At 40.7% G+C, this 27,685-nt stretch overlaps 1 protein-coding gene across 13 annotated transcripts in view; it reads right to left on the bottom strand.

The window, feature by feature from the left end:
* Positions 1 to 681: 681 nt before the first annotated feature.
* ARHGAP19 (Rho GTPase activating protein 19) overlaps positions 682 to 27,685 on the bottom strand; it is a 59,680-nt gene continuing 32,676 nt past the window's right edge. For 10 of the 13 annotated variants that reach the window (XM_023641581.2, XM_070261608.1, XM_023641600.2 and 7 more), the window contains 7 exons: positions 26,015 to 26,101; positions 17,757 to 17,822; positions 16,044 to 16,235; positions 12,498 to 12,596; positions 8,404 to 8,514; positions 7,908 to 7,986; positions 682 to 4,471 (listed from right to left, as the gene is read on the bottom strand). In XM_023641581.2, the coding sequence (XP_023497349.1) occupies positions 4,461 to 4,471; positions 7,908 to 7,986; positions 8,404 to 8,514; positions 12,498 to 12,596; positions 16,044 to 16,235; positions 17,757 to 17,822; positions 26,015 to 26,101 (645 nt within the window). In that variant the 3' untranslated portion in view covers positions 682 to 4,460. The remainder of the gene's footprint in view (positions 4,472 to 7,907; positions 7,987 to 8,403; positions 8,515 to 12,497; positions 12,597 to 16,043; positions 16,236 to 17,756; positions 17,823 to 26,014; positions 26,102 to 27,685) is intronic. The other 3 variants (XM_023641593.2, XM_070261634.1, XM_070261627.1) reach the window with 1 other exon arrangement.

The raw sequence follows: 27,685 nt of genomic DNA, 5'->3' as shown, positions 1-27,685 counted from the left end.
AACTCTACAACTTGCTGCCCTAGACGAAAATGTCATTTGGTTTTTACTGTTACTGTAACTATGACTCCTTATTTTTAAGGGAGGAAATAAAGATAATGTGAGATACTGAAACCTGTGCAAAGCATTCTAGACTCAGGCACGGGAAATCAGGAAGCTCAGAATTCCCAGAGCTTCCAATCCCATTGCCTATCAGCCAAAAGCCCTGCTCCCCCTGAACCCAACCCACTCTGTTTGGCTGGAAAACAAGCCAAAAAGGCGCTTCTCTTAGAGGTTTCATATTCCTCAGAACAAGAGGCAACCTGTCAATAATATCTCAATTAAACAGGAAAAAAATCTTTTTAAAAGAGGCTACTTCTCTTTAAAATAATCACCATGGGGCCAGCCCCGTGGCCAAGTGGTTAAGTTCGCCTGCTCTGCTTTGGTGGCCCAGGGTTTCGCCGGTTCGGATCCTGGGCACAGACATGGCACCACTCATCAAGCCATGCTGAGGCGGCATCCCACATGCCACAACTAGAAGGACCCACAACTAAGAATGTACAACTATGTACTGGGGGGCTATGGGGAGAAGAAGAAAGAAAGAAAGAAGATTGGCAACAGATGTTAGCTCAGGTGCCAATCTTTAAAAAAATAAAAATAAAGTAATCCATCAATCAAAAGGTGAATTAAGAGACCACTCAAAGCTTATGGATATAAAACAAATTTAATTTCAGAATATTACATGAATATAAAAGAAAGACAACGCATATAATTGTTTCTTTACAGTTACATATATATAGGATATATAGTCAAAGAATGAAAAATAAAAAATGGTGACACAGTTAAGAAACCCTGCGTCTCTTGCTGAGTCAGGGACAGGGCAAAGGCGACCCTGCTATGGAGAAAGGACCTGGGGTGGGAGTGATTTCCCAACAGGTTCTGCGGGCCCCCAAGCACGTCTCGGGGAGTGCTCACTGGCTCCTTAGCACTGGTGGTGGCCTCACACACTCCAGTTTCCATGGTAACCAAGCACTCAGGCTGATATGTACTCCACCTCCTCACTAGCCCCTCCACCGGTGGAAAGATCTCAAAATTAGCCTCTAGGAAAGCCAGCTTTTCAATACTGAGCCTTAGATTGGGTTAATTACCACCGGTTTGAAAAGCTTGTGCGTCTTAGAAACGCAAATCTTTCGCAAATTTTAGGACAATCCTGCCAAATGCTCGTCTCCTTGTGGATCAAGGCCTGCCCTCAGTGCAAAGGCTCTGGGGTGGACAAGGGCAGGGACGAGGCTCTCTCCTGGGGAAAGGAGTTCTCCTGAGAAAAGACCTCAGAATGGGAGCCGTCAGTTTCGAGCATCTGTGCGAGGCCCTGTACGAAGCAAGCAAGCAGACAGAATCTAGAGAAGTCTGTTGCCAAAGATGGCTTCCCCAGTTACACACGGCCACACAGCCGGTCACCATCGGGCAGGGTCCCAGTGGTCACAGGTTCCCCTAGAAGGCAGTCTTTTCAAACCGCATCCTAATGTAGGTTCCTGGGAGGGAAGCTGAACAGACACCGCTATTCGGGAGGAGAGAGTGGCTCTGCTCTGACACTTTGGGATCAACCGTCTTCCTATAGGCCAACAAAACAGAGACCTCTGGATCACCCAGTGGTGGCCGCAGTCCACGGCCCTGCACCTCTCCATTTGCCAAGGTGCTCCCTTGTCATTCCTGACTGACTCTGGAAGAACATTCAGCGTGAAGAGCTTGCGGAGATCAACTGCGGTTTCAGTTACGACTCATTAAGTACCAGCTGCTTTAACAGGTTTTGGCACTCAGGCACAATCAGTGCCTCAATCTTCTCTCAGTCCTGCAGTGGAGCTTTTCAAACCACACGCATTGGGCCATCGGGTGAAAGGTTAGAAGCGCCAGTGCCCATGGTTTTCATTGACTCAAGCAGTGTAGCTCACCCAGTGCAGATCTGAATCGAGGAGGTGGTCTGCATTTTTATGCTTGTGCCTCTAGCACACTCTGCCCTATGGTGACACCACATCAAAACCCACCACACTGGCCCCAGAAAGATATGAAGTTTTAAAGCCACAAGAAGAGGCATTTCCAAAGAGATTGCTCCAATGTGAAAATTAAACACAACAAAACAGATTTTTAAAATGTCTTTAGATTAAAAAAGAATTGTTAAATACTGGCTCAAAAATACCCACCCACCATGTCAGAAGAGAGACAGTACCCTTCTGTGGCAAATGATAAAGGGTTTTTGTTTTCAGTTCTCCCTAAGATTCCACAGGATTAGAACAGTCACATATTACAAGGCAGAAGGTTATGCTGTTTATTTCTCAAATTTGGCTTCCAACTGGATCACAGCTTCTATGAAAAAATGACCAATCATACCCTTAAAGCAAGGGAAAGCATATTTAATAAATAACTTAAATGAAACACACATACCCAAATACACACTTACACTGCCCAAGGGGGCCAGCCATACAAAAGCACGTGCACGTGACAGACATCTCTCTCACCATCCCAGCCCCAGAACACCACCGTGATAGCGACTCCATTCAGCCAAGAGTCTCCTAAATCTCAGCCACCTCCCAGAACGAACTCAGCGACAAGGAGGCATCAGGTCACTGCTTGGCCCTCTCTACCTGACAGCACATCGAACGTGTTAACAGACCACACCACTCGGATGAAAGGCTCGACGATCAGAGAAAGGACGCACGGAGTGAAGGGAGAACCGCCCTCAGACTGGTCACACCAAAAGGGTTTTCTGTCTGAATTCACTGACGGCTAGTGCAAGGAATTTTATTTTCTCTCAAGAAGAAAAAAACTCAAATAGAAAACTACACAAGTGATTTGTTAATAAGCATTTTTAAGAATGACATAAAATTGCTCTAGAGAAATGTGCTTCTAAGCAGTTTGATACCCTTAACCATCTATTGTTCACAATCTATCAAGCTGGAAGGCCAAATTTTACTCTTTTTTTCACTATTGCTGTTACAGCCACAAAACAAACAGAAAGTATGGAAGATTGACACCCAGACGCAAAGCCAAATCTGCTCCCCCAGCATCCTCCTTAGTTTCAGAATAATGCACCATTTTTAATAGTTTAAAAATAGGTCAGCCAACCATACTTTAGAGGGCAACTGCTTCCCACAGAGGCCTGACTCGGCTCCAGCACACAGGGGAGAGTGGTTGCACAACTTAACAGAGCAGGCACATACCGAACACTCGCCTGCCACGTGTGCTCTCCGGGCAGAGTACTTACACTAGACCAAGGCCACGCCGCTGCTCACCACAAGCACATGTGAACATCCCCACCCCAGTCAAAGCTCCAGCCCCACCTCCAACTACTTCCCGGTCCCGTTCCGACAGGAGAGGGACGGTGCAGCAACCGCTGCTGGAATATTGGTGATAAGGCACAACTGCTTCCAAATGAGAACATCTTTCCTTTAAATCCTCTCAGAAGGAGTCGTCCTGGACATAAAGCCAGCCAGCCCCATCCTAGTCATACTCCAGAGCTTCCGCTACATACAGATATTTCAGCAAACCTCTACTAAGCTGTCAGAGACTGTCCTTGAGTCACAGTAATTTGGCACATTAGTACTGGCACCAGAGATGTTTTAGGTGAGAGGAAACCGAATGAAGGAAACGAGTTCAGCAACCACACACTTATTTTGGCATCACAGAGGAAAGGGGAAGAGAGGGAGGGAGGAAGATGGGAGGGGGGAGGGAGGCAGGAATACAGTTTAATAATTGACATTGGTTAAAGTATTATATCCTTCTGAATTCTCCTTTTTCAACACTGCAGGCCAAATACCCTGCAATCTCAGGCCCAAGAACTAGAAAATTTCCAGGAAAGCTATAAATTCTTTGGACACAAGGTATTGAGGAATAGAGCCTCATGAGATAAAGAGCTTTCCCAAGGCTTAAGGTGAAAAAGAAGGGAGAGACTTCTGGGTTAGAATCCACTTAGATTACCTATCCCCAAAAATGGCTTTTAACAAAAAATTAACAACAAATAAACAAGAAACAACCACCAACATACCCCAACACTATCAAAACAGAGAAAAGCCCAAAATATCAGTTAAAAATAACATCAATCTACCAGGATTGACAGTCCTTTTAAAAAAATCACTGGCAGTTGAGCACAACTTTCATAGTTTTAAAAATAGAATGTGCCTGAAGAAATACATGGAATGAGCGCGGGAGTCCACCTGGTTCTGCCCATTGACTGTGCAGCTTAAGTTGGCTGGCTGGTTAGTGGTTTCCCCGTAATATTAAAGAGAGAGAGAGCGAGCGAGCTGCTAGCCCTGGTTAGATGGCAGAGCCCGCAGACCCCTCCGGTGAGCGGGTTCAGAGGCATCAGTCAGGCTGAGGATTAGCTGACTTCACGACTCAAAACGCAGCAAGTCCTGGCTCCTTTGTGAGCGGTAATGACACCCGGCCCACTAAGGAGAAAATTCCGGGTGGACAACAGAACTCTGGATCCATCAGAGGAATCCTAGGTTGAAAGAGAAACAAGAGCATTAAGCATGTTTATAAATACTTCTTTTTGCAAACATCCCACCTAAAAGCTAGAGGATCTAAACTTAATATTTTCTACAAGCTGAGAGTTAAAGAGTTTGAGAATTTAGGATTCTCACGAAGTAAACATCACTTGCTCTAACCTCAGTTCATTAAATCATCTCAATGGCAATAACAGCTACCACTTTACTATGTGTGTATTTTTCCCCAGGCACTGCTCTAAGGTCTTTACATACATTACCTCATTTATCCTCACAACAACCTGTGCTTGAGGTAATGCTCCTGCCACTTTACAGGTGAAGAATCGGAAGCCTACACAAGTTAACTGGCCCCAGGATATACAGCTATTAGCAGCGAAGCTGACAACTGAACCCAAGCCTGGAGCCCTGTTCTTGCCACCACCACGCCTCTCACCAGCGAACGCTTACTAAATGCCTCCCAGATGCAAGGCACTGTCATTATCGGGAGGAAGAGAACAGCAGACAGGAGGCCACGGATAAATTCTTAAGTCTGGCCCATGTCTTTCAGAAGAGAGACCAGCTACAGAGATAAGATGATACATGTGAACTAAAAAACTATGATAAATCATCCTAAATGTCAACCTTTCAGTAGCATTAATAAGAGTTCAAAGGAAAAAGTCTATCTGGCTGGGTTAGCCAAAGAAGGCTTCAGACAGGAGGAGGGGTACAGGCAGAGCTTTGCAGAATGGGTAAGATCCTGACTGCTGAAAATAATGCCCTTTAATAAGCAGATGCTAAATCAGCAGCTCTCGTCTGGGGGTGACTTTGCCCCCTCCTCCCCAGGGAATACTTGGCAATGTCTGGAGGCATTTTTGGATCTCACAACTGGGGGAAGAGTGCTACTGGCATCTAGTGGGTAGAGACCAGGGATGTTGCTAAACACTGTACAATGCACAGGACAGCCCCCAAAACAAAGAATTATCTGACCCCAAATGTCAATAGTGCCAGGCTGAGAAACCCTCTGCTAAATAAACATCTTTTTGGTGTATGCTATTGATGATGATGATAATAAAATTGCATTATGGTCTTCAAAAAATATTTGTTCCTTTTGTAAATCACGTCAAAAAAATCTAGGGTTGTACTCATGTAAAAGAAATAGATGGCAGGCAACTAGATCTGTGGGCTTAGAGATTAAAGAGGGTTCAGATCTGCAGATGCAGACTGAGTTATCTACTGACTTATCATAGCAGAACTGAGCTGAAGAAGGAGACCAAGCTGCTACGAGGAGGAAAAGCAAGAGCTGAGACGAGCAGAGAAGTTAAGGTAGAGCGCTGAAAGCCACAAAGAGGTGGAGGGGTGAGCAGACGACAGTAAGCCACTGCAGAGATGGAAAAGCACTAAAGGAAGGAGGAGCACAAGAACAGTGTGACATGACAGCCAAGGAAGGCAGTTCAAGACAGAGGAAGTGACCAGGGAGAGAGCAAAGTGAAAATGCCATCGCCTGATCCAGTGGAAGGTCATTCATTATCTGTGGGCCTCCACTTTTCTAAATCACTAACATTTTTGAGAATCTAATAAAAACTATATATTCTCTCCTCCAGAAAAATGCATAGCTGCATCTACATATAAAATTACATCAAAAATATCAGGAACTTTATTAGGACCCTTAGGAAGTCCACAGTTAACAGGTCAAGAATCCCTGCTCTAAAACCTGCGGGGAAAATATTAAACTCGCTTATTTTTTTAACGCATTTCTCTCTTCCTAAAGCAGCGTTTGTCAATATAGAAGGATATTGTTTCTTGATTATCCTCAAAAATGAAAGTGACAGGGGCTGGCCCCGTGGCCGAGTGGTTAAGTTCACGCACTCCGCTGCAGGCAGCCCAGTGTTTCGTTGGTTCGAATCCTGGGCACAGACATGGCACCGCTCATCGAGCCACGCTGAGGCAGCGTCCCACATGCCACAACTAGAAGTACCCACAACGAAGAATATACAACTATGTACCGGGGGGCTTTGGGGAGAAAAAGGAATAAAATAAAAAATCGTTAAAAAAAAAAAAAAATCCAAGTGACAAAAGGTGTAGCTGATACGAAACAATGTGTCCTTCAAAAATAACTTATGCTTGACTTTGACTTATGGATAAACAGGTAGAAATATTTAGACACAGATAAACACCAAACTTGCCTCAATCTGACAGCTCAGCCTAGCAGTGAGAAGCAAGGTGGAAAGAACAGAGAGTTCAGATAAATTCGTTCAGTGGTAAGTAAGGAGACTATACAGATATTTAATTTTCTAGAAAAGGATAAAATTTATGCATAAGGATTGGGCTTTTGTTCTCTTTCTACTGCTGACGTCTCACTTAGTAATCGTGCTCATGTCTGAGGGGTGAGAGACCACTTCAGAGACCACGTCACCTGTCGCACGAGCCTTAAACAAGCCCGCGTCTCATCCATCCTCTTTCGTAACAATTAGGACTACTGTTAATGCTTTAACTGTCACAGTGTGCTTCCAAAACATTATTTCCATTGAGCCACCTAAGAAATCTGTGAAGTAGACATAACTACCATCCCCAATTTCAGGGGAGAAAACCTGGACTCAGAGAGAATGAATGGTTCTCCCGGGCCAGAGGAATGATGACTCAAATCATGTCTAACTACAAAGCCTCTGGTCTTCCAGGGAACCCCACGCTTCAGAGGAAAGCACAGCAGCCCTTGCCTTTTACCACAAGAGCCTGGGGCAACCAGCAGTCCCACCACTAAATAATCCTTTTTGTCCTAAATGTCCCCAAAAGCTGTTTATCTGGAAAGCTTCACTGAATAAACAAAGCCAAATCTACACACAAAAGGAACATAACTACTCCAGGTATACTGACTGTATTCTCAGCACCTCTGTACTTGGTTTCACAAATTAGTTTATACTTGCTTTTAATTTGCTTAACAAGTTGTGTTTTAAGCTTTCTTTTTGGTGAGGAAGACTGGCCTGAGCTAACATCTGCTGCCAATCTTCCTCTTTTTTCTTTTTTATCTCCCCAAAGGCCCAGGACATAATCGTATATCCTGGCTGTAAGTCATTCTAATTCTTTTACATGGAACATTGCAACAGCATGGCTTGATGAGCGGTGCCATGTCCTCGCCCAGGATCCGAACCGGCGAACCCCGGCCCACCGGGCCGGCCCCTTAACAAGTATTTTTCACATGTGCTCTGTCTGTCCAAGAATGCAGAGACCGTGTGGGTCTGTGTTCACAGCTCTACCCCTCAGCACCTGGGACAGTGCTGAGGAGATGCTCAATAACCACCCAGTAAATGAACTCAAGGGCAAGGACCCGGCCTCACAGTTTTCACATCGCTTCTGACTACAACCATACAACACTGGGAATTCAAAGAACGCTACTGACTGGCTAGATGCAGAAGGGAACTACATTCAGGTAGAACACAAAGTAAATACCGTTTGTACCTTTTTTCCCCTCTTTCTTCCCCTCAGACCACTTCAATCTCGTTGGTGTCATCGTGACAGCTGGAGAGCCCGAATACACCTGCAACAAGAAAATTTTATAGTGGCTTAAATGTTTAACGTTGTTCCTATAGACAGACTTTACTAGCAGAGGAATTATTTACTTGTTCAATTTTAATGTGAAGAGTTTTACTGATGTAGCTATATCTCATTGATCTGAACTGATTTTATTGTTGGCTTAATGAAGGAACCATGCCTGGGACAGCCTGAAGGACAAGTCCACAGATAGGGCAGGGCCAGGCAGGCCTGGCTCAAATGTTCCCCGCCCTGTGGAGGCCCCAGTCAGAACTACTCCCTCCAGCACTTTGTCTGCAGAGCTATTTCACTGTGTGTGTCATCTCTACATATGCACACAGTAAAGCAGATGATAGTATACCAATTTTCCTCCTTTCTACAAATGCACACATACAAAGAGAAAGTGCAAAGAACAGTATCTTACTAAGTTCATATTTTCTTTGCTGGCTCTCTTCAGTTCACCAATGGCTATAGATTCCGGAGTAGCGTACTTGTTTTTCTTTTCTGACATCATCTGATTTCCCAGTACCTTCCGCTGGTTTAGGAAGAGAAAATATTTGATTTATAAACATCTACTGTAAGTATATTATAGCCAAACTGGCCTTCAAAACTACAGTTTCTTGGGTTAAAAAAGACCCCGGCTTTCTGATAAATTCTCCCATGCCATCTTACACAAGGGAGGCCAAGCATGTTACCAAAAACCGGAAATCATTGCCTTTCTTTAGGTGAACACTTTTCCTCTACATTTAAAAGGGCTGAAACGTTAGAAGCAGCTGTATAGTTGGTGTAAACTAGCTAACACAGGCCAATTACAGTGTGCTTCGGAGACCATAAAAGAAACTCCAGTTACTCACCAGTACAATTTTTTTCCCCAAAGACATGTCGTCTCTGGCAGCTCTTAAGAGTGCCCTCCCCTCTCCTCACCAAGGGTACTTACACTGGGTCCACTCTAAGACTTGCTTCCCTGTCATTTCCTCACACAGGACTGGGGAACTTGGAGAAATTCTGTAAGAATTTCTAATATAGCCACAAGAGAGTAGAGGCCTTCTTAAGAGGGTCACATGGCAGTACTGACATTCAGAGCAAGACTAAAAGCCCTTTCATCTCTAAACGGCTCAGAAGCTGATGTAACTCCCTGTACCAGCTGACAGCGACAAGTCTACCACCTTTGGAGAAATCTCCCTTTTTTCTCCTTAGAGAATAAATTTGACTTCCAACAAGAAGAACATATCAAAACCAGAACATTAAGCTCTACAATATAAATATTAGCAGCAATATTCAGAATATTCTGATATAATAAATCATTTACAGGAGAGGAATTTTTGAGGAAAAAAGTCTAGCCAAAAAAAGGGATCAAAGCAGGATAGAAATCAAACAGCTAAAACACAGAAATGCTGAAAAAATAAGTCCAGTACATCTTCCTTTTGGAAGCCAGCTATCACCTCAGAGCAAGGAGAGTTGAGGAGGCCAGGAGCCACAGGACCGGCTATAAAGCTTCTAACGAACTTGTTCAAAGACATTCCATTACTCCATCGCTACTGAACAGAAACTCACATGCACTATTAGCTCAAAAGTCTCCTCATTTATAATGAAAACACTCTACCCTTCTGTTTTCTAAAACTTGTAATATTTGTTTAAAATGGTCGTTCTAAAATGTCTTATCCTGATAGAATTGTAAGCTCTTTTATAATTCTAAAGTTCTAAATTCTCTCTCAGTAAAGAAGATGGCAGCTGCTAAGAGGATACCATATATTTACATTTCAAGCAACAATGCATCTAGAACCAACTGCAGGAGAAGAGCTCGCTATGAAGAGAAAACTATACCCAGCTAACTTCAGTTAAAGAAATATCTGTTTGTCTAACACACAGAGAAACATTTATTTGACTTTAACTTTTTTGGTTATCAATCATCTCTATGATGGGAAAGTCAGAGGGAATGACAGGATTATAAGTAAAACGAACCAAGGATATTCATTTTACTTGCCACGTCTAAGCAGGTGAATAATGTTCTAGGGTTCTAGCAAAGATAATTTTTTTTAATTGTGGTAAGATATACAGAACACAAAATTTACCATTTTAACCATTTTTAAGTGTACAGTTCAGTGGCATAAGTATAGTCACATTGTTGTGCAACCATCAGCACCATCCATCTCCAAACTTTTTCATCTTCCCAAACAGAAACTCTGTACCCAATAAACAAAAACTCCCAACTTCCTCCACAGCCCTGGTCCCTGACAACTACTATGGTACCTTCTGTCTCTATGACTGACTACTCCAGGGACCTCCCTCCTAAGTGGAATCATGCAGTATTTGCTCTTTTGTATCTAGCTTATTTCACTAGCATGATGTTTTGAAGTTTCATCTGTGTTGCAGCATGTATCAGAATTTCTCTCCTTTTTAAGGCTGGATAATCTTCCATTGTGTTCAGATATACGTATTTTGTTTACTGATTCATCCATCAATGAACACTTGGGTAGCCTCTACCTTTTGGCTATTGTAAACAATGCCGCTACAAACATGGGTGTACAAATACCTATTCATGTCCCTGCTTTCAATGTTTTGGGATATAAACCCAGAAGTAGAATTCCTGGTTCATATAATAATTCTATTTTTAACTTCTTGAGGAATCATTATACTGTTTTCCATAGTGGTTGCAACATTTTACATTCCCACCAACAGTGCACAAGAGTTCCATCTACCCACATCCTCATCAACACTTGTTATTTTCTGTTTTTTTTGATAATAGCCATCCTAGTGGGTGTAAATTGGTATCTCATTGTGGTTTTGACTTGCATTTCCCTAATGATAAGTGATACTGAGCATCTTTATGTGTGCTTATTGGCCATTTGTGTATCTTCTTCGGAGAAATGTCTATTTAAGTCCTTTGCCAATTTTTTTTTCTCCCCAAAGTCCCAGTACATAGCTGTATATCCTGGTTGTAGGTCATTCTAGTTCTTCTATGTGGGATGCCACCACAGCATGATTTGGTGCACGGTGTGTAGGTCCATGCCCAGGATCAGAAGTGGCAAACCCCAGGCCCCGAAGCAGAGTGTGTGAACTTAACCACTTGGCCACGGGGCTGGCCCCACTTTGCCCATTTTTTAATCAGGCTGTTTTTTCTGCTGTTGTGTAAGAGTTCTTTTTATATTCTGGACATTAACCTCTTACCAGATACATGTTTTACAAATATTTTCTCCTGTTCTGTGGGTTGCCTCTTCACTCTGCTGATAGCAAATGAAATTCTGATGTCAAGCAAACCTAATGTCCCAGAGGCTACTGGCCCTAGTGGGTCAGGATTGAGAGTGAGTTCTAAACTTCTATTAATGATATAAAAAAATTAATGAAAATTAGAGTTAGATGAAGTTGCAACTGCTAATAACTGCAGCTTAAAGAAAAAAATATATATATTACAAGGTAATTTTTTTAGGGCATAATTTTTAATTTTAAGCAAAGAGCTCCTTAATGTTGCTGGATTTATAGATTTTAAAAATGTTAAAACAATTTTAGGGGCCAGCCCCATGACTAAGTGGTTAAGTTCACATGCTCTAGTTCAGAGGCCCAAGGTTTCGCCAGTTTGGATCCTGGGCTCAGACACGGCACCGCTCTTCAAGCCATGCTGAGGTGGTGTCCCACATAGTACAACCAGAGGGACCTACAACCAGAATATACAACCAGAAGGACCCACAACTAAAGTATACACCTAAGTACTGGGGGGCTTTAGGGAGAAGAAGAAGAAAAACAAAAAAGATTGGCAACAGATGTTAGCTCAGGTGCTATTCTTTAACAAAAAAAAAATTTTAAAGAAAAACAGTAGAACCAAGAATAATGCTAATCTCTCTCCAAGTTAACCAGAACCTTGCCTTAGTTTGTTTACGCCTGGAAAAGTGAATTCCATATCAAGTTATCTACTGCCACCTGATGGCTGTATCCCTTAACTGCGAGTGCAGATGGTCACAGACTGGTAAATTCAATCTGCAGTGATGGCAGCAACAGCACAGAAGTATACATTGTATGTTTTAAAAACAAGATTTTTAATGAATTTGATACAAAGGAAGGGAATACAACAGCTGACCAAAATATTAAGTTCACAAAAATTTGAGATACCAAAAACTCCTTAGTCTATTAGAAAATCTATTTTCTAACAATTTCCCTAGTTTCTGTCAACTTTCTCACTTCTCCATAACAATATCGCAAATGGCACAAGGAAGTGTGTGGCACAAGGCAGGCTGTGAAGCAAAAGAGCCTGTCTGCTCGGGAGGAGGCTCTGCCTCAGCCCCAGAGGAGAGGGAGGGCCTTCACTGCTGTCATTTCTCACGTCTCACATAGAGCCCTTCTCCAACTGGAAACACAGCAAAATGCTTTGAAAAAGAAAAGCTTTTCTGAATTCTATCCTTATCACCTGACACGTGAACCCTTTATAGGATCCCAAAGAGTGAAGAAAACGGTTTATGCATAAGAAAAGGCAGATGCTAAGTATTCTTACAGCCAACGCTGAAAACAACAGAACAGCATACTCACCTTAATAAGGCCGCTGAAGGACCGTGACCGGGCCCTCTTCTGTGCCCGGGGAGTACAAGGTTCCTTCTGGGGTGTCTGGGTCGCAGCGTGCTTATTAAACTAAAAGAAAACATACAGAACATTTTGTTCATATTCTCCCATCAGGAGATAGCATTCTGTGACAACCAATAGCTAAGTGTAAATACCCAGAAAAGTCCAGGAAAAAGCGAGTCTGTATATATATGGATTAGCAAGTTGGCAAGCAAATCACAAAGGCAGAAATCATGCTGCCAAAAACAAGTCAAAATTTATTAAATTAGTCTGAGGGTTAATTAAATTAAGTTAAATTAAATAGTGCACACCAAAAAAAAAATGGAATTGGAATCAGATCAAGCTTCTTCAACGTGCTCTAACTACCAGTTTATAGCAAATACAGAGGACTGAGGAACATCTTAAATAACACCACAGGGATGCAAAGAGCAAAATCCAGACTGTGAGAGACTAACAATCTGGTCTCTTTCACAAATAAAGTGTAGAGAGAAAGTGAGGGGGAGAGAGAGAATGTGTGTACGGGTGTGTAAATGCAATGTGGGGTCCTGGATTGGATCCTAAAACAGAAAAAGGCTATTAGTGGAAAACCTGGTAAAATCTGGATAAAGTCTGGAATGTTAATAGTATTGTGACAGTATTAATTTCTCAGTTTTGACAATGTTAGTATGAGGAGGGACCAAGTGAAGGGTATGTGGGAATAAGTCTCTGCATTATCTTTGCAATTTTCCTCTAAATCTAAATTATTGCAAATTTAAAAGTTTCTTCAAACAAACAAACCTTGGCAATTTTTTGGGGTGAGGGGAAGGAGAGACAGAAGGAGGCATCTAGTAGATGTATCAACCAAAAAAAAACACCGCATACTCTTTGATCATGCCACTTCTAGGAAGTAATCTGCAATAAAAATACTTATGAACAAACATCTATGAACTAAAAAATGACCTAATTTCCCCAATATGTCCAGTAGAAGGTGAAGTGTATATACATTGGTTATATATGATAAAATGTTATACAACCATTAAAAATGTTTACAGCCTTTCAATGAGAGGGAAAATGCTCATAATATAATGTTAAATGAAAAGCGTAGGATACAAAAAACTGAACATATATTATGATCTCAATTGAGCAAAAAAAAAAAAAATGTGAAATACATATTCACGGAAAGAAACACTAGAAGGAAATACTCTAAAATGTTATCAGTGATTATGTCTGGATAATTATAGGTGATTTCTATTTCCTTCTTTACAGTCTTCTGAAGGTTTGAATATTTCTATGGTGATTATTCATTATTTTTATAATCATAGAAAAAAATCAGGAAATAGAAAGTTATAGTTTCTTCAAAAAGAAACAGCAGTATTTTAAATGTATACAAGGAATTTGCAAGCATGCATGAGAAAATACTTATGCTGTAATGTTTAGTGAAAAAGCCAGAGATAAAAGAAAGTATATGGTATGATCATAACTATGTAAAAATAAATCCATAGGAAAAAGACAGAAAGAAATACCCAAAATGTAACCAGTGGTAGGATGAGTGATTTATTTTCTTCTTATCCTTCTCTATAATTTCCTATTTTTCTAAAAAGAGCAAAAATAATGTTAGTTTTTCCCTTTTTTTTTTGTTTTTTAAAGATTGGCACCTGAGCTAACATTTGTTGCCAATCTTCTTTTTTTCCTTCTTCTTCTCCCCAAAGCCCCCCAGTACATAGTTGTATATTCTAGTTGTAGGTCCTTCTAATTGTGGCATGTGGGACGCCGCCTCAGCATGGCCTGATGAGAGGTGCCATGTCCGCACCCAGGATTCAAACTGGTGAAACCCCGGGCCACCAAAGCAGAGTGCGAGAAATTAAAAACTCCGCCATGGGGCTGGCCCCACGCTTTGTATTATCTTTCATCCTCAGTGTTCTTGATGAGAGAAGTCACTACACTTGTCCTACCTGAACTGCTGTCTTAGTTTCTACCAAGAATTAAATCACTACACTGCTTTGAATCTGTAATGACACTGAGCCAACACTCTGTAAAATTCCAGTCATAGCACATTCTCAAAGTCACTTCAAAGGGAGTGACAGAAAACTTCCCTGAAAGGGTGTGTCAATTCTTAGGAACAGCACAGTTCAACATCTTCTGAGCACTTGTTTATGTCTAGCCCTATGCTTGAGATTAGGTATAAAAAAATAAATAAAATCACAGACTTCTTCCCTCAGGAGAGTGCCAGTTGAATAAGAAGTCAAGAGGCTGACCTGGCCTGTTCACCTAAAATTCAAGAGAGGCTGAAACAACATAAGTTTCCTGAGAAAGAAACTAACCAACCCACCAGGATTTACTCAAGCTACACTTTGAGTTTCAAAATAACAAATGAGAGAGCTAATTTTGCTCCCATAGCTCCAAAATAAACAAACTTAGCCACTAGAATTCCTATTTCCAGTATCAGACCAGGCCCTTGATTTATATGTTTTTGACAAATAAAAATGGCAAGCAATAGGATATATTGGAGAATATGAGGAAGCCATTTGGTATAAACCTAATTCGGCCTGACCTTGTTTTTTCAAAAGGGCCTGACGGAGGCCGTTGAGCATGCATTGTATATCTGCTTTAGAGATTCCCTATGGCAAGAGCAAAGGCCCTTGAGGTAAAGGTGCAACTTCCCTGCCCCTCCCAACATTGGCATCTCCTTAAGGATTAAGCATCTTTCCTTAGGCTAGAAACTGATTGCTGCGCTCACCTGTGACTGCCCAGCTCGAGACAATAGACTTGCCTCCTGCTACGCCCTCTGAGACAGCAGACCCACTACCTGCTGTGTCCATCAAGCGCTGTGCGACAGGGCAATCTTGTGACGATTGTGGGAGGGACATTTCAATCATATGTGAAACACCCTGTTTGGGGGTATATAACCACTCTGTGCACCCCACTTCTTTGGTGCCCTTTCTTCCTTTGGGAAGAAAGGCCCTGGGCCATGGTCCTCAGATTTCAGCTCAGAATAAACTCACCCAAATTTTCATTTACAGATTGGTTATGGATTATTTTCGTCAACAGTTTCTAACTGCAAACAACTCACTAAGAGCTACCACTTTTGCTCTGCTATGCCAGTCACTTTACAGAGATTACCTCTAATCTTTACAACCATGAGACATGGCATTACAACCTTACAAACAAGAAAATCGAAATTCAAAAAGATTAAGTTATTTCCCAAGAAAATCTGAAGAGTTTAAACTTTGGAGCAATATATTGTACCTGCTGGTTCTCTCAGCAAACTTGGTACATGGCCAAATTAGAGAAACTAACCACACCTGGGTCCTTCCGTTTAACCCTAGAAACGCAAGAGCCCCCACTCCTTTCTCTAGCAGAACAGAGGTACAGAGAGCGCCACAAGGTTCCAGAGACAAATCTCCTTTCCTGGCTGAGCCAAAGCTTGGGCCAATAAGAGCCAAAAAGCAAATAAGATTCTTAACAATATTCTAGAGTGAGTCTACAACCACAATCACATTCCTAAAGCCCTGTCACTGTTCCCCTGCCTTCGAGCACCTGTCTGATAAGCTGTTTCTTCTTTGCTGACTCCGGCATATTGTGAACATGTTGGAACAGCTCTCTCAGTGCCTCTTCCGTACGCTGCTGAGTTTCCTCCTGATGAGAGCAGAAATCTACCTGGTTTCGTTTCTGAAATTTTGCCAGTTGGAAGGACTTAGAATGACAGGAAGCTGTTAGATCAAGATCATCCTAGAGAAAATTTAAAAGAAAAATGAATTAATATATCCTGCCAGCTTTGCTTTCAGATTCCCACAACCCTGGAACAAAAAGGGGAGATGGAGTGGGGAACATGGTATATTCTTATACCCAGGAACAAGAAAAATCTAAATACTATTATCAGATAAAGAAAAACCTGTAATTATAGTGTTTTGGGGTGTAGGGATTTTTTGGTAAGGAAGATTGGCCCTGAGCTAACATCTGTTACCCATCTTCCTCTTTTATTTATTTATTTTTTTGGCTTGAGGAAGATTGTCGCTAAGTTAACATCTGTGCCAATCTTCCTCTATTTTGTATGTGGGATGCCACCACAGCATGGCTTGATGAGCAGCATGTAGGTCTGCCCCTGGGATCCAAACTCACAAACCCCAGGCCACCAAAGCAGAGCATGTGAACTTAACCACTACACCACCAGGACAGCCCCTATAGACTATCTTAATAGCCCATTCCTATGACCTACCCAGAGAGCCTAAATTCATTCAGAATATCGCCATCAAAAGTTATATTCATAGAAAAGTCCAGTTTTCAAAGCATCTTTTAATCGCAAGTAATTCTCATTGCTATTCTGTGAAGGAAGCAGGGGAAGCAGCATTCCTATTTGATTGAAGAATTGAAGTTAAGCTACAGGTTTAAGTTGTCTCCATACTAAAGCGGCAGACCCATCTTGGAGCCCAAGCGCACTGGCTCTTGGCTGGTGCTCTTTCCCACCCTCAGCAACATGATATGACAACTACACGGCAGTGGTAGAACAAAAACAACTCTCTAAGAAAACCCACACTCCAGTTAAACTAGGTGAAATCAAACACTGTTTTCATGGTCACACCAAATATTTGCTGAATGAGAGGTAGAAAGAAACAGGAGCAAGAAAAACAGCATAAGATGAAAGCTTAAGTTTATTTCTAACCAAGACAGACTAAATAAAAATCATCAAAAAGTGCTGGTGAAGTTTTTTAAACTTCTCACTTTTAAAGCTCAATAATCATATGTAACCTTGCTATAAACATCACACATTTGCTTTCTAAGCGCATGTGATCTCAAGTCTTTTAGCTACTTGATAGAGTGTTACCTTACTACTGAACCTGAAATGAGAATGTATTACATAAAATTGTTCTCTTATTACTGTAAGATACTTAATACATCTGCTATTTACAGATTGTTTGTTTATATCATACGTGCTAAGAATGCATATGGGCTTTATGAAAAACCTATCAACACACACTCTGGGCCATCACTCCTATGCAAAGGATACCATCCACCAGTGGAGCACTTCTGAAAGCAGGCATGGAGACTGTGTGTAGGGGCATTTTTATTTCAACATATCACTTTCTTCTCAGTCTTTTTCCTTATCTCAAAATGACTAGATAATTTGAACTATAATATTAAAAACATTTTATTTTCCATGGCTTTACTTTGATTTCACACGTTGTTTTAAAACTCCACCAATCTTAATTAACTCTCTTCTTGTTTGGGCTAAGAGCGATTTCCTATTCTTACCTTTGATGCTTGAGTTCTGGATCCCAAATAGTGCAATCTGGCACATTCACGAATGTAAACAGGAGCCTGGGCAAGATATAAAAGAAAGCCAAGACCAAATAGTTAGTAGGATCTCAAATTCTTTCAAGACACAAGGACAGTGGTTCTCAAAATGACGTGACTGGCAGATTACTTTGGAAAAACAAAAGATCCTCAAAATTCCCTATCCCATAGCTTCCACCAAAAAGATACTCAGCAAATCTGATGGAAAAACTGTGAGATGACTACTGTGGCTGTTGCTGTTTTAAGATTCAAATAAGACATGTATATACTTAAATGAGCCAGACACAAAAATACAGATATTTGTAGTAATGTTTACATTTGACAAAAACCACCCCCAAAATTCTTACAAATTACAAGTGGTCCCCAAGTTACATTTTAGAATCATTGTATAGAAAATACCATTTAGAATTACTATGGGCTAACAATAGACAGGAAGAATTTAACTTACTGATATATTGTCAAGAAACCTGTGACAAGTACCCTGACACAGTCCCGCTAGAAGTGTGAAATAATACAACCACTATGGAAGAGAATTTGGCAACATCTAAGAAAATTACATTTGCATTTACTCTTTAACCCAGAAATCTCACTTCTGGGGATCCATCCTAAAGACATAACTCCAGAAATACAAAACACACCTGGATCAGATTAATTAAAAGGTTGGACACAACCTGAATGTCTATCAATCGGGGATGGGTTGAATGAATTTTTATACATCCATACAGTGCAGAACTAGGCAGTCATTAAAAACCAAAGAAGAGGGATCGGGCCAGTGGTGCAGTGGTTAAGTTTGCACACTCCGCATTGGTGGCCTGGGGTTCATGGGTTTGAATCCCGGGCACAGACCCACACAGTGCCCATCAAGCAATGCTGCAGCAACATCCCACATATAAAGTGGAGGAAGACTGACATAGATGTTCGCTCAGGGCTAATCTTCCTCACAAAAAAAAAAAAAAAAAAGGAAGGGAAAGAGGGAGGGAGGGAAGAAACACTTTATGAACTGACATGGAGTAATTTCCAGATCTACTGTTGAGTGAGAAAAGTTACAAAACAGTATATAAAGTACTTGTGTAAGAAAGAAGAAGAAATAAGAATATACACACATTTATTTGTTTTTACAAAAATAAACACTAAGAAAATAAACCAGAAAATAATGAAAATGGTTAGAGAAGAACTGAGATTTCTCTAAGTACACCTTTTTTGTGTGGTTTTGACTTTTCAACCATTTAAATACACTACAGATTCAAACAGTAAAATTAAATCCAAAAGGAAAAAAGGGCAAACTCTAAAACTGAACACAAACAGAAAAAAAAGAACATATCTGTATATCAAATTGAGAATAAAAGCACAGAGGAAGGAATTATTTCACCTAACTTTTGAAAACTATTCTGACTCTACATCCTTAGCGAGGTATAGTCAAGGGAAAAGGACCTAAAGGGAAGTCTTCACCTCCCATCAGCAGTTTGTACAGGTTTACTGTGAGTAGTAACAGCCGTATTATTTCGAAACCAATTTATGTATATTGTAGGATAAAGCAAACAACATATATAAATGCTATGAAAATCTGGAAATTGCAATGTGAGGAAAAAAGAGATACAAATATGAAGAAGAAAAAGCTCTGTAATGTTAAATCTAAACTGGAAATAATGGACTGACGATTTCTTGTTAAAAAGTTTTAATCTACTTCCTCGCTCTCAAAGAGCCTACACACCATGACACTCCAGAAACAATGCGTATACCTAGAGTTAAAAAACCAAGGCTGCCTGGAGAAAATAACTGATCCCAGGTCCAGGGCAGAGGAAGAACAGAGGGAGGTGAGGACCTTTTACGCCAGAAAGGAAACACCCAAAGACTAATGGAGTCCTGTCAAAAAGTCACAGCAGGAACCAGCTGGCAAGGGCAATCACTGGCCAAATCTGGGAGAACATGAACATCAAAACTAATAACTGAAACTAACTAACACTGTGAATAACTAAAAATCCATGAGTCTATAGAAATACTCAAAAAAAAAAGGAGAATGAGACAGAGAAACGGAAAGCTCTTCTCCAACACAGAACATCAGCTAATAAAGATTACAGAACAGGATCAGAAAACCACTATTTTGTAATACTCAGTGTAGTCACAGATTCCAGCAGGATTATCAACGGATGTTAAAACCATTATATTAGGCAATCCCCCTGCAGGTTCCTTACTAATTGCAAAGGGAAAACTGTGCCTTTATAATTGAGACTCGGCAGTTAGCAAAATTAGCGCAACTAGGAATGAGACAATGTGGCGTTCTGTGCCTCCTGATGCGATGCATTATGATATACACAAACCCGAAGTATCTTTGCCCAAACTGCTTAACATGAATCTAATCAAGCCTCTAGACCCAACTTCCAGTTCACAGGAACCACATAAAAGGAGAGAGAGGAACAAGTTAAATGACCTTGAAAAAACAATAAGATAAATCTAGAATGTGGAATATTCTACAACACAATTGGCTTGAACACTTCAACAAATCAATGACATGAAGTAAAAGCAGAATGAGTGTTCCAGGTTAAAACCAGCATAATAATCAAAAGCAATACATAAAATTCAATTAGCTTATTTTTTTTTAAAAAAGCAGCTATGAAATACATTCTTAGGACAATTGGAGAAATTCAAATATGTATTGAATATTAGCAGATAGGAAATTCTTACTAATTTTCTTAGATGTGATAATGCTATTGTGACTATTTGGACAATATTCTTATTCTTATGAGATTCATGCTTAAGTATTTAGGGTGAAGTATCATGATGTCTGCAATTTACTGTCAACAGTTCAACCAAAAATAAAGTATGAATACAGAGAGAGACAAAGCTGAACATCTGCTGAATCTAAGAGTTCTATGAGTATTCAGTGTTTCACTCAACTTTTCTCTATATTTGAAAATTTTCATAATAAAGTTTTTAAAAAAGAGTCTCATGGCAAAGACATTATATCTATAGTTTAATTTTTAACTTGAAAACCTATAAAGTAGAGCTTAAGACTCTACTACTTACTCTACTTTAAGAAAATTCCTTCAAACAAGAACATGACAGAACCCATGCCACCTATTCTATAAATTAAAAAAAAACAGCTCTGCCCCAAAAAGATACTATAGCTGAAGGGATACCCAGCAAGGGAGCCAGTAGCATATTGGTTTAAATGAAAATTTGAGGGTCTTAAGCATTATACAATTCATAGGGAAACAACAAAAAGACTTCCCAGATACAGTGGGAAGTGGCCTTAACTGTATATATAAGTCCCTAGGATAAGATGTTTTGCAGCGAGATAAAACCAGACTTGGTCAGAGAGTACCGAACACAACTACAACTAGTTAAGAGGAATTCTAGAAAAAATGGAAGAGCAGGGAAAAAAAACACAAAGAACACAGAATGAGGCAATACAGGATGAGGATTAAGGAGGTGAAAATTCCACCCAAAGAAGCCTGAGAATAAGAAGACACAACAAAGCACAAGAACAAACAAATCTGAGGTTTGGGGCTGGTCTCATGGCCTAGTGGTTAAGTTCAGCACACTCCTCTTTGGCGGCCCAGGTTCAGTTCCCAGGAGTGTACCAACACCCTCGTTAGTGGCCATGTTGTGGCAGTGACCCACATACAAAATAAAGGGAGACTGGCAACAGATGTTAGCTCAGGGCAAATCTTCTTCAGGGAAAAAAAAAAAATCTGGGGTAAAACAGGACCCCAGAATAACTGAGAGAGCACATTGAGCAATCAAGCATTCTTCATCCAGGGGAAAAGCTCACGGAAGAACCTAATCAGCCAGTGTGGGTGAAGCAGGTGCCCACACAGACAACAGTTCTGACCCAAATCCAAAGAGAAGAGACCTGAGACCAAAATAAATCTCCAAAACATTCTTTCTCTCCTTTAGAGATCAAGAGAGACTCAAAGAGTGCTCACACTAGCCTGGACACACAGATAAAGTAGCAACAAGAATTAAACCCCAAGCTGAAGGAGGGATCTGTAGAAGAGAAAGGAAAAGCAAAAACAGAATGTTTGAAAGAGTCTAATTATTAGAACTCGTACCCAGCTAAATTACATCTAGGAGACTGAACTCGTTTCCTCTCTAAGGTCTGTACAATCAGTGCTCTCAAAACCCTCCACAGTCAAATGTCATCTTACACGGTAAAAGGACTTTGCTGGTGTGATTAAGTTAAGGACCTTGCAATGGGGAGATTATGGTAGGTTATCCCATTGAGTCCAATATAATCACAGGGGTCCTTAGAAGAGACCCTTTCCCAGCTGTGATCAGACAGAAATGTGACTACGGAAGAAGAGTCAGACAGACACAACACTAACGTACTTGAAGATGGAGGAAGGAGGCCAGGAGCCAAGGAATATGGGAAACCTCCAGAAGCTGGAAAAGCAAGTAAACAGATTCTCTCCTAGAACATTCAGAAAGGAATGCAGCCCTGCCAACATCTTGATTTTAGCCCAGTGAGACTCATGTTAGACTTCTACAGCATCGTTCAGATAATAAATTTGTGTTAAGTCACTTAAAAAAAAATCCTTCACAGTGAAGTACATTTCATTGTATACTTGCACTGTGTACACACGACAATGGCAAGGGAGAAAGGGCTCAGCTCTCACAGAAACTTTGAGGTGCAGGGAGATCTCTGAGATCCCCCTCTCTTTTAACTTGAGGGTGGTGGCTATGAACAGTTAGCCCCATATCAACAGCAAGAGGAGAACTCAAAGGAAGGAGAGAGCTCTTAGGAACTGCACCTAGAAACCCGCCATTTTGATTCACAACTCCTACAGGTAAACGCCTTACTCTCCATACTCACCACTCCTCTCTACTTAGCTCCCATAAATCCATACTTGCTTTGGAACCAGTTCTTCCCCAAAACAGGAAGTATACAAAGAACTGGTTTGAAAGATATTTGTTCATCACCAAAACCCTTCTTTCTCCTGTTGCCCTTTGTCTACTGCTCTAATTCACCTGTCTAGATATTGACCTCTTTTGACCACATCTTTGGCCTGGGCACCCAAACCCATGACACATCCCTGACCCTTTGTTTTCCAGCCTACTAAGCCAAAAACCATGAAATGAAAATTTCTAATTTCTGGACTCTGGAGCACTTACCACCCTGTGGTGGATAAATCCTAGGGTGGCCTCCATGTTCACACCCTAAGTAATCCCCTCTTCTTAAGTGTGGGTGGGACTTGTGACTTGCTTCTAACCAATAGAATACTAGTGACTGAATGTCATTCTTGTGATGATTAGGTTGCACTATATGGCCAAGGTGGTGGGATGGCACAACCATGATTAGATTATGATTTACATATATACATATTATACATATATGTATGTATATATAATATACATATTATACATATTATTATACACACACATATATATATATATGGCTTCATCTTCATCTTGTTAGCACACACTAGAGAATCAAGATGCTCCGATGCAAGAGCAGAGACAAATTGAGGGAAAAACTGTTAAATAAAAAAGAACCACAACTAGCTGGAGCAACTAGGCAAGAAAAAGAAATAAAAAACATCCAAATTGGAAAGGAAGAAGTAAAATTATCTCTGTTTGTAGATGATATGATCTTATATGCAAAAAGCCCTAAAGATTTCACAGAAAAATTGTTAGAACTGATAAATTCAGCAAAGTAGCAGGATACAACGTCAACAGACAAAATCAGTTGTAATTCTATACAATAACAATCCAAAAAGAAAATTAAGACAACAATGCCACTTACAATAGCATCAAAAAAGATAAAATACTTAGGAACTAACTGTGAAAAGTGAAAGACTTGTACAATGACAACTACAAAACAGTGCTGAAAGAAATTAAAGAAGACCTAAATAAATGGAAAGACATCCCATGTGCATGGATTGGAAGACTTACTATTGCTAAGATGTCAATACTACCCAAAGTAATCTACAGATTCAGTGTAATCTCCTATCAAAATCCCAACAACAGCTTTTGAAGAAATAGAAGAATCCATCCTAAAATTCATACGGAATCTCAAGAAAGCCACAAACAGCCAAACAATCCTAAAAAAGAAGAACAAAGCTGGGGGCCTCACATTTCCTGATTTCAAAACTTACTACAAACCTACAGTAACGAAAACAGTGTGGCACTGCCTAAAGACAAACATAGACCAATGGAAGAGAATAGAGTCCAGAAAGCAACCCTCACAAATACGGCCAAATGATTTTTGACAAGGGTGCCAAGACTATACAATGGGGAAATGACAGTCTTTTCAACAAATGGTGCTGGTTAAACTGGATATCCACATGCAAAAGAATTAAGTTAGACGCTTACCTAACACCATATACAAAGATTAACTCAAAATGGATTCATGACCTAAATGTAAGACATAAAACTCTCAGAAGAAAGCATAGGGCAAAATCTTCACATCTGATTTGGCAATGATTTCTTGCATATGACACCAAAGGCACAGGCACCAAAAGAAAAAAATAGATAAATGAGACTTCAGGAAAATTTTTAAATTTTCTGCATCAAGACACTATCAATAGAGTAAAAAGGCAACCCACAGAATGGGAGGAAATATTTGCAGATCATATATTTGATAAGGGATTAATATTCAGAGAATATGTAAAGAACTCCTACAACTCAACAACTAAAAAACAACAACCCAAAGAAGATATGCAAATAGGCAGAAAGCACATGAAATGATGTTCAACATCACTAATCATTAGGAAAATGCAAATCAAAACTATAATGAGATACCACCTTACACCAATTAGCATAGGTATTATCAAAAAAAACCCTCAAAAACACAATAACAAGTGCCGGCAAGGATGTGAAGAAATAGGAAGCCTTGTGCACTTTTGGTGGGAACGTAAGATGGTACAGTGACTGTGGAAAACAGTATGGCAGTTCCTCAGAAAATTAAAAATAGAACTACCATAGGATCCAGCACTTCCACTTCTGGGTATATATGCAAAAGAACTTAAGGAGAGTCTCGAAGACATATTTGTAGACCCATGTTCATAGTAGCATTATTCACAAGAGCTAAAATGTGAAAGCAACTCAAGTGTCCTTGACAGACGAACAGATAAGCAAAAAGTGGTATACACATAGAATGGAATATCACTTCGCATTAAAAAGGAAGGAAATTCTGACACATGCTACAACATGGATGAACCTTGAAAACATTATGCTAAGTGAAATAAGCTAATCACAAAAAGACAAATTCTTTATGACTCCGTTTCTATAAGGTACTTTAGAGTAGTCAAAAATCAGAGACAGAAAGCAGAATGGTGGTTTGCCAGGGCCAAGGGGGAAGGGGGGATGGGGAGCTATTGTTTAATGGGTGTAGTTTCAATTTTGCGAAATGAAAAGAGTTTGGAGATGGATGATGGTGATTGTTGCTCACCAACACGAATGTAATTTATGTTACTGAACACTTAAAAATGGTTAAGATGGTAAATTTTGTCATGTGTCACCACAATAAAAAAAAGGAACCAGAACTGGATGGTCTTAAAAATTCTCAGCCTTTTCAAATGGCAAAAGATGCTAAAATGAAGAAATTCAAGATCAGGAAAGTGCACTCTAAAGAAAAGGACAAGGCTATGACTGTGTAACCTTTTGCTAAAATCTTAGAAATATCAAAAGGTCAGAATACTCAGGCATTCCAAGCGCCCTTTCAAGAGAGTAACAGTGTGCCTCACAGACCCGCTCAGTCAAAGCAGAGGGCCTCTAGGAAGCATACAGGCATTGTCCCTCAGTCTTCTCAGTAAGAGACCAAGGTAGAGAAGGTTTTATCCCCCAGAAGATTTGTATGTGTGGCTATTGTCTTTTCAAACTAATGGAGTAAAACTCACAGAAGACCCACAAAGTTCTTGAGAAAATTATGTTGGCAGAAACACTATTAATTTGGACTAAAAGGGACAAAGAGTACAAAATAAACAAGGCTGTCAGACCCTCAAAATTCCACTGGCAGGAAGCAGGCAGGATAAAACTATTCAGCTGCCAACATATGCTGCCTTTCATGAAAAAGCAGGGTGACTCAGGGTAGAGCCCTACTCCACCTTCCTATTCCTCCCCACCTTGCTTGTTCCTTCTGGGTAGTGCCACTGTCCAACTGGTTTCCAGTCCCAGTCAGGGCCTTTCCTATCTGGGCATCTTTAAAGCCCTGCTGAGGATCCCACTTGCGCCAGCCTCTCTGTCCAGTTATCACCCAAACCCCATCCGTTACTTACCTTAAACAGTTTCTGGGAGTGTTTAATCATAAAAGCCATCCCATTGTTTAACTTTGTGATATTCTCTTGAAGGTCATTTGCAGTGACCTATTCAGAGGAAAAGAAACCAAAAAGGGGGAATTAAGAGGTAGGAAGCAGAAGGCAAATACTTCATTGATTTACCAATAAGCTTATTTTTTCAAATGTATGATAGTTTCTATCCCTAAGAAAGGTGACTCTAATCCAATGTTTAATTCTGGAAAGGCTTTTTGGTTCCACAGGTTTCCACTGGATATGATATAATCTAGCAAGAACCATGCATCCCTGAACTGACCAGGAAATCTCTGAGAACCAATCTCTATTTCCTAATTCTGCTCGTGAGCTAGACATGCACACAGAGTTGCTCAAGAAGATCTAGTTTGGGAAAAGGGGCAGGAAGAACACAATCTGTACCAACCACCAAGGACACTGCCTCTTGAGAGAAACTAGAGCTTCTCCAAAGACAAGAGAGAACTGACACTACTAACTCATACCAGAGGTGACATCTCTTTCTTTTTTTTTTTGTTTTCTGTTTGTTTGTTTGTTTGTTTTTTAAAGATTTTATTTTTTTCCTTTTTCTCCTCAAAGCCCCCCGGTACATAGTTGTATATTCTTCATTGTGGGTCCTTCTAGTTGTGGCATGTGGGACGCTGCCTCAGTGTGGTTTGATGAGCAGTGCCACATCCACACCCAGGATTCGAACCAACGAAACACTGGGCCACCTGCAGCGGAGCGCGTGAACTTAACCACTCGGCCACGGGGCCAGCCCCTGTTTGTTTGTTTTTGAGGAAGATTAGCCCTGAGCTAACTACTGCCAATCCTCCTCTTTTTGCTGAGGAAGACTGGCTCTGAGCTAACATCCATGCCCATCTTCCTCCACTTTAAACATGGGACACCTACCACAGCATGGCTTTTGCCAAGCAGTGCCATGTCCGCACCCGGGATCCGAACCACCAAACCCCGGGCCACCGAGAAGCCGAACGTGCGCACTTAACCGCTGCACCACCGGGCCGACCCCTGACACCTCTTTCTTAAAAACACAGTCAAGGTCATTGATTCCTTTCTCTTGTTCCTCCTGCCTCTTCAGCATCTCTACTAACCCACAGCCCTCAACCTCAACATATACCCATTACCTAATGTTCGTTTTTACCAAGACCTCTGAAATACTTCCCTTTACAGGCACACACTACTCTCCCCTTTTTCAGTCTCAGTCACTTGGTTCTAAACTTCTTTCTTTATGAGGCTTGATCCTCTTAATATGGACAGATGTAGCTGTGTCCTTTGCTTCTCACGCCACCCTCCACCCTCCACCCTCCACCCACCTTTCTCTAGGCAGAGGCTCTTCCTGGCCCAGACTGTTATATATTTTTTCACTCATTATTTGTGAGGTAAAATGTTCCAAAAAACCTCTCTCCTTTACCTTCCTTTTCTCATTTCCTGTACTCCCCAAAATCTTTTATAAGTCACCATATCCTATCTATTTCTGTTATCTTCCCAACAACCTTGTCAAGTAAGTGGGAAAGGTCCTATTATGCCCAGTTCACAGAGGAGGAGCCTAAGCATAGAAAGGGTAAAGGACACAGGTAACAGCTGGTCTGCAGCTTCCAAATGAGGTATCCTGACTCCCAATTCCATCATACAGTAAATCTATAT

This window comes from Equus caballus, chromosome 1 (assembly GCF_041296265.1).
Source record: "Equus caballus isolate H_3958 breed thoroughbred chromosome 1, TB-T2T, whole genome shotgun sequence".
NCBI lineage: Eukaryota > Metazoa > Chordata > Mammalia > Perissodactyla > Equidae > Equus > Equus caballus.
The sequence above is the reverse complement of the archived record's forward strand: the minus strand, read 5'-3'. Positions and strand labels throughout refer to the sequence as shown.